Genomic DNA, 7,487 nt, shown 5'->3' on the forward strand with positions numbered 1-7,487 from the left:
CAGCAGCAGCAGCGTGGTGAGGGCAGCAGCAGCAGCGTGGTGAGGGCAGCAGCAGCGTGGTGAGGGCAGCAGCAGCAGCGTGGTGAGGGCAGCAGCAGCGTGGTGAGGGCAGCAGCAGCGTGGTGAGGGCAGCAGCAGCGTGGTGAGGGCAGCAGCAGCGTGGTGAGGGCAGCAGCAGCGTTGTGAGGGCAGCAGCAGCGTGGTGAGGGCAGCGGTGAGGGCAGCGCGCATCACCATCGCTCAGGAGCCGCACTCCACCGCTCTGGGCCGGGGCTGCCGTCATCGCCGCCATCTCCCCTGTTCCGCGTGGCACCCACGTGACCCCCCCCGGTCGTGACGTCACGAGTGTCAACACTCGCGGCATGACGTCATCATCACCCACATCGTCAACAAAAGACAAAGGTCCCCCGCGTAGCCTTTAACAGTCGGGGGCAAGTGCCGTTAGCGAGGAGCAGGAGCAGCAGCGCCCGTGAAGGCCGCACGGCACTCGAGGGGGTGGGCGGCCGGCCGGCCCCACGCCCGGCCGCCTTTGTCTCCCCAGCGGCGAAGTCCACACGCGACCCGGGTTCATCGGGTTCGCAGTGCAGTCCGCTGACCACGACACCACCACTCGCCACAAAGTGGCGGTGACGTCACGACGGCGCCTGGGCCAGGCTACGTGCACCTTGAGGCCACGTGACGTGTCGAACGCCCGCTGGGCAGGAGGTCACGTGGCGGACCCAGCAGGTGCCACGGGTCGCCTGACTGAGATGAGTGGCCGATGCCACCACCTGTGCACCCCCCCCCCCCCCGGGCTGTGCCAACATCACCACGTGACACCTGCAGTGCTGCAATCAAGATGATGATGATGAGCACTGTCAGTGCAGACATCATCATCATCTCCGAGCCTCGCTGATATCGATATTCGGAAGCCGCTATGCACTTTTACGACTGTAAATCGAAACCGCATTTATTTAGAACCTCCGATTAGCGCGGTTGGCTGCGTACGGTGCGAAAGAAGTTCAACACAACCCGCATTGCGTTGGACGACTGCGTTCTTGAATCGATGGTTTATTGAAACGTCTCGTCACTCCACTCACTCTACAAGGGCAGCACATTCACGAGCGATGTCAAAGTCTCCCGTGCCCAGAATCACCACGCGCATTGCGCGATCTTGATGAGAAGTTGCATCGAGTAGCACACACGGCTCCTCTACACGTCGATAATACCGTGGCCGTAAAACGCACACACACACACATACTGGATCGATACAATAGGTGGCGTTTCAGTGCCATGAAGAGGAGCCTGAAAAGTCGCCTGCTCTATTTATATTTTATTTTGAGGCCACGTGCAGTGAGTCATATTCACGAATGTGTTCGCTGTTGTTTGTGTTTGTGCACAGCTGCCAACTCATCAGCTGCTGCAGTAGCAGCAGCAAGTAAGTTGTGATTTATTTTGTAAAATCATCGTTCTTATTGATGTATCGATATATTTGTAGTTTCATCATCACCACCGTACTACTATTATTACTGCAATGTTTCCACAAGCATCATGATCATTGCCATCATCAGCAGCAGCAGCAGCAGCCACGACCAACCCACTGCTGGATGAAGCCCTCAGCGGTTGGTCGCCCCACAGCCTCGCCCGGCGCTGGTTGGTCCGGGCAGGCCGCCCTGGTTATTACTGCCGGATCATGATGAATCCGAGCCGTCCACTTCACCGCAGTGGACGTAGCAAATGCCCCGAGGTGTTCTCAAAGCGAGGAACCGGCCGCACTGTGCGCCCAATTTGACAGATTAGAAAATTGGCCACAAATAACTCTTTATTCTATCACCACTCGGTGTTACACGCAGCAGCGCCCTCCTCCGTGAGAATGGCACCAACATGAAATCTACTAAATGATTGTCATTATTCATTGTCATTACTGATAACTGTAGGTCCCCTATAATTGACGGACCCATCTAAGTAATGACCGCTGTGACCCCGCTAGGAGAGGGTTCACGCCGTGACCCCGCTAGGAGAGGGTTCACGCCGTGACCCCGCTAGGCGAGGGTTCACGCCGTGACCCCGCTAGGCGAGGGTTCACGCCGTGACCCCGCTAGGCGAGGGTTCACGCCGTGACCCCGCTAGGCGAGGGTTCACGCCGTGACCCCGCTAGGTCAGGGTTCACGCCGTGACCCCGCTAGGCGAGGGTTCACGCCGTGACCCCGCTAGGCGAGGGTTCACGCCGTGACCCCGCTAGGCGAGGGTTCACGCCGTGACCCCGCTAGGCGAGGGTTCACGCCGTGACCCCGCTAGGTCAGGGTTCACGCCGTGACCCCGCTAGGCGAGGGTTCACGCCGTGACCCCGCTAGGTGAGGGTTCACGCCGTGACCCCGCTAGGCGAGGGTTCACGCCGTGACCCCGCTAGGCGAGGGTTCACGCCGTGACCCCGCTAGGTCAGGGTTCACGCCGTGACCCCGCTAGGCGAGGGTTCACGCCGTGACCCCGCTAGGCGAGGGTTCACGCCGTGACCCCGCTAGGCGAGGGTTCACGCCGTGACCCCTCTAGGCGAGGGTTCACGCCGTGACCCCGCTAGGCGAGGGTTCACGCTGTGACTCCGCTAGGTGAGGGTTCCGCTCCAGTTGAGAGGCTGCATCTGGAGAAGCTCCCGCTCCAGGCTCCACTCGCGCGCTCGCTCGCTCCGCTCCACCTCCCAGCGCAGCTCCATCACCTGCACAGAACCCCCCCCCCCCGCCCAGGTCACCCCACACATTACACACATTACCTGCCTGCCTGTGTGTCACCCTGTCTGTGTGTGTCACCCTGTCTGTGTGTGTGTCACCCTGCCCGTCTGTGTGTCTCCCTGCCCGTCTGTGTGTCTCCCTGCCCGTCTGTGTGTCACCCTGTCTGTCTGTGTGTCTCCCTGTCTGTCTGTGTGTCTCCCTGTGCGTGTGCGTGTCACCCTGCCCGTCTGTGTGTCACCCTGCCCGTCTGTGTGTCACCCTGTCTGTCTGTGTGTCTCCCTGTCTGTGTGTCACCCTGTCTGTGTGTCACCCTGCCCGTCTGTGTGTCTCCCTGCCCGTCTGTGTGTCACCCTGTCTGTCTGTGTGTCTCCCTGTCTGTCTGTGTGTCTCCCTGCCCGTCTGTGTGTCACCCTGTCTGTGTGTCACCCTGCCCGTCTGTGTCTCCCTGCCCGTCTGTGTGTCACCCTGTCTGTCTGTGTGTCACCCTGTCTGTGTGTCACCCTGCCCGTCTGTGTGTCTCCCTGCCCGTCTATGTGTCACCCTATCTGTCTGTATGTCTCCCTGCCCGTCTGTGTGTCACCCTGTCCGTGTGTCACCCTGCCCATCTGTGTCATCCTGCCCGTCTGTGTGTCACCCTGTGCGTGTGCGTGTCACCCTGTCTGTGTGTCACCCTGCCCGTCTGTGTGTCACCCTGCCCGTCTGTGTGTCACCCTGTCTGTCTGTGTGTCACCCTGTCTGTGTGTCACCCTGCCCGTCTGTGTGTCTCCCTGCCCGTCTATGTGTCACCCTATCTGTCTGTGTGTCTCCCTGCCCGTCTGTGTGTCACCCTGTCCGTGTGTCACCCTGCCCATCTGTGTCACCCTGCCCGTCTGTGTCACCCTGTGCGTGTGCGTGTCACTCTGTCTGTGTGTCACCCTGCCCGTCTGTCTCCCTGCCCGTCTGTGTGTCACCCTGTATGTCTGTGTGTCACCTTGTCTGTGTGTCACCCTGCCCGTCTGTGTGTCTCCCTGCCCGTCTGTGTGTCTCCCTGTCTGTCTGTGTGTCTTCCTGCCCGTCTGTGTGTCACCCTGTCTGTGTGTCACCCTGCCCATCTGTGTGTCACCCTGCCCGTCTGTGTGTCACCCTGTGCGTGTGCGTGTCCGCGCGTCCCTCTCGCTGGCGGCCCCCACCCTCTTGTTGTGGTCCCTCACGGCCCGGGAGGCCTCGTGCCTCTCCCGGCCGCGCTGCTCCTCCGCTCGGCGCTCGCAGCTCTCGGCGAGGGCGGCCTGGGCCCGCTCGCCCGCCCCCTCGCCCCTCGCCGACTCGCGCTGGGCCACGCGCTCACGCATCTGGGACTTGAGCCACTCGCGGATCTCCCTCCTGGAGGACCTCAGCGTGGGTGGGGGGGATGCCACAGAGACACCATTGAGATGTCGTCGGGGACACCAAAGAGTAAACTGTGGTGGTGAGGGTCACGTGGTGGTGATGGTGATCTCGTGAGGATCACGTGGTGATGGTGGTGGTGGTCACGTGGTACCGGTATTCCTCCTTCTCCCCCGGCTCCCCGTACACCGGTCTCCTCCAGCCGCGATGCTGCCTGGGGGACGGGTGAATGGCAAATGGGAGTGAGCACATGATCACTCACCTGCCCAGCTCACCTGCCCAGCTCACCTGTCCGCCTCACCAACCCCCCTACACCTGCCACCCCTCCCTCACTTACCCCCCTTACTTGCCCTCTTCATCAGCCCCCCACAAACCCCCCTCACCTGCCCACGTTACCTGGTCCCTTCCCCGCCCCCCACACTTACCCCCCTCACCTGCCGCCCCTCTGCCCCCCCCTCACCTGGCCCCCCCCCTCACCTGCCCCCCCCCTCACCTGCCGCCCCTCTGCCCCCCCCTCACCTGGCCCCCCCCTCACCTGCCGCCCCTCTGCCCCCCCCTCACCTGCCGCCCCTCTGCCCTCCCCTCACCTGGCCCCCCCCTCACCTGGCCCCCCCCCCTCACCTGGCCCCTCTGCCCCCCCCTCACCTGCCGCCCCTCTGCCCCCCCCTCACCTGGCCCCCCCCCTCACCTGGCCCCCCCCTCACCTGCCGCCCCTCTGCCCCCCCCTCACCTGGCCCCCCCCTCACCTGCCCCCCCCCCTCACCTGCCGCCCCTCTGCCCCCCCTCCTCACCTGCCCCCCCCCTCACCTGTCGTGCTCGCGTCTCTTCCAGCAGGTGGCGCGCTGCTCGTTGTGCGCGTGCGCGTCCCGCGTCTCCAGCATCACGGTGCGCCGCGCCACCCACGGGGGCCGCAGGGGGTTCAGGCGGGGTCCCAGCCCGGGGGGGGGGGGCCGTGGGGGGCAAGGCCGGGACCACGGCGGGGGGCACTTCGCGGGGGGCTCGCGGACGCGGAACCCCGCGGCTCGCTGTCGGCACCGGAGGCATCGCGAGACTGAGGGGCTTAGGGGGCTCGGAAGATTTGGGCGACCTTTTGGTGGCTTTGGGGGGCTCGGGTCCCATCAACATGAGCAGGGGGGGCCCGGGGGCTGGCAGGGCGAGGGGGCCACGAGGGGACTCCATCTGCGGGCACGACTGGGGACGAGAGGGCGGGGGAACAAAGGCGGCCGGGAGTGGTGCTGGCCATCATAGGTGCTGCTTTCTTAACACACTTGCCCCATGTCTATTAACGCTATACGGGGGATCTTTGCCTTTATTCGATGCTCATGATGAATGGTTGTCATGATTATGTTGATGGCGGTGATGATGATGGTAGCTATGATCATGGTAGCGATGATGATAATGGTGGCCACGAGAGCGATAACGATGGAGATGATTGTGTTGATGCTTATGACAGTGGAGCTGCGGTTGCTGCTGCTGATGACGCTGCTGATGATGCGAACAATTGTAACATTGGCACTCTCGCTGTTGGAGCACACCTGTCAACCCATTATCAGTGTCCGATCTTAATGCAGACCAATTCAGACCTTCTTGGTCACCCCGTGCCCTTATAAATCTCAATCCTACAAAGTTCCATCACAAGAGAAAAACAAATAGACAATAAAATTGCCCGTATTGAAACGGCTGTGCGCCGTACGGACCTGAATACTCAGATTTCTCTGTACAAGAATACGGGCTAGTGACCCGTGCGGGTCGACAGCTTTGTTGGAGGATGGCCCTCTTCCTGAGGAGGCGCTGCGTGTCACAGGCGGGTAGAAGGCGGTGAGTACCGCTGCTGCTCTGTGTGTCATTCTGATTGAAGGGGTTTGCGGCGTCATCCTTTGAATTGGGAGCATCGTGAGCAGGACTCCACCGCCACGCGGTGGCCTGCCACTCACTCCCACTGACGCAGCGAGTGAGGAGGACGGCGCGGAGTAGTCCTGTACGGGGTTGTATCGCAGTGCTAACTAGGAGCGGCCTAACGGATTCGAACCGCTGGGATACGCCATCGCCTGCTGACGATGATGGTGGTGACTGTGCGTGGCGCCACACCTCCTCACCACGCCTCCTCACCACCACACCTCACCACGCCTCCTCACCACCACACCTCACCACGCCTCCTCACCACCACACCTCACCACACCTCCTCACCACCACACCTCACCACGCCTGCTCACCACCACACCTCACCACGCCTCCTCACCACGCCTCCTCACCACCACACCTCACCACACCTCCTCACCACCACACCTCACCACACCTCCTCACCACCACACCTGACCACGCCTCCTCACCACCACACCTCACCACGCCTCCTCACCACCACACCTCACCACGCCCCCTAACCACTCCTCACCACGCCTCCTCACCACGCCCCCTCACCACTCCTCACCACGCCTCCTCACCACCACTCCTCACCACGCCTCTTCACCACCACACCTCACCACGCCCCCTCACCACTCCTCACCACGCCTCCTCACCACGCCCCCTCACCACTCCTCACCACGCCTCCTCACCACCACACCTCACCACCCCCCTCACCACTCCTCACCACGCCTCCTCACCACGCCCCCTCACCACTCCTCACCACGCCTCCTCACCACCACACTCACCACGCCTCCTCACCACCCACTCCTCACCACGCCCCCTCACCACTCCTCACCACGCCTCCTCACCACCCACACCTCACCACGCCCCCTCACCACTCTCACCACGCCTCTTCACCACGCCCCCTCACCACTCCTCACCACGCCTCCTCACCACCACTCCTCACCACGCCTCCTCACCACGCTCACCTGCACGGCTCCTGCAAGCCACGGGAGGCGCCGCGTCTCTTCGCCTGATGACCTCACCTGGAGGGACGGGCTAGTGGGGGGGTGGTGGGGGGTGGTGGAGGGGTGGTGGGGGGATGGTGGGGGGTTGGGGGGTGGTGGGGGGGTGGTGGGGGGATGGGGGGGTGCATTTGGTTAGCGCGCTGCGCCGCGAACCCGGCGACCCAAGTTCGTCTCACGCTCGCGGCCTACATCAATGGCAGTGATTATCTGCACCGGTCCTGGGGGCCTCCGCTAGGTCGCGTCAGCCTCAAACGAACACCTGGTGTGGTGTCAAAATGTCAGCAGTGGGGAGACAAACACGGCCGGGCGTGGAGCCGGCCACCACCCCCGCACCGTTTCGGCGTCAACAGCTGCCCCCCTCACAGCACTTGCCCCATGAGGGAGGAGAAGGGTTGCCTGGGGCATCTTTGTCCTTTGTGGTGGAGATAATCCCAACGTGAAATCCACAAAACCCACGTGACATAGAAGAAAAAAACACAAAAACAAGAAGAACGCGATGTACTGTCACCAGGGCGGACGGCTTGATGGAGGAGGGCTGAATGCTTGACAC

The 7,487-nt window shown here is 62.6% G+C and overlaps 2 protein-coding genes across 2 annotated transcripts in view; both read right to left on the minus strand.

Annotated features, from left to right (window-relative positions):
* Positions 1-320, minus strand: part of COG5 (component of oligomeric golgi complex 5) — a 36,011-nt gene extending 35,691 nt beyond the window's left edge. Inside the window, exon 1 of the mRNA XM_078874954.1 lies at positions 235-320. Coding sequence (XP_078731080.1) covers positions 235-292 — 58 coding nt within the window. The 5' untranslated portion in view covers positions 293-320. The remainder of the gene's footprint in view (positions 1-234) is intronic.
* Positions 321-1,034: 714 nt separating this feature from the next.
* LOC144946283 (uncharacterized) lies at positions 1,035-6,968 on the minus strand. The gene is made up of 5 exons (XM_078875173.1): positions 6,899-6,968; positions 4,875-5,258; positions 4,222-4,281; positions 3,875-4,064; positions 1,035-2,692 (listed from the first exon to the last, which is right to left on the minus strand). Exons 2-5 carry the CDS (start codon positions 4,946-4,948, stop codon positions 2,582-2,584), a joined length of 435 nt encoding a protein of 144 aa, XP_078731299.1. The 5' UTR covers positions 4,949-5,258; positions 6,899-6,968; the 3' UTR covers positions 1,035-2,581.
* Between the last annotated feature and the right edge of the window lie 519 nt (positions 6,969-7,487).

Source organism: Lampetra fluviatilis, chromosome 40 (genome assembly GCF_964198595.1).
Source record: "Lampetra fluviatilis chromosome 40, kcLamFluv1.1, whole genome shotgun sequence".
Lineage (NCBI taxonomy): Eukaryota > Metazoa > Chordata > Hyperoartia > Petromyzontiformes > Petromyzontidae > Lampetra > Lampetra fluviatilis.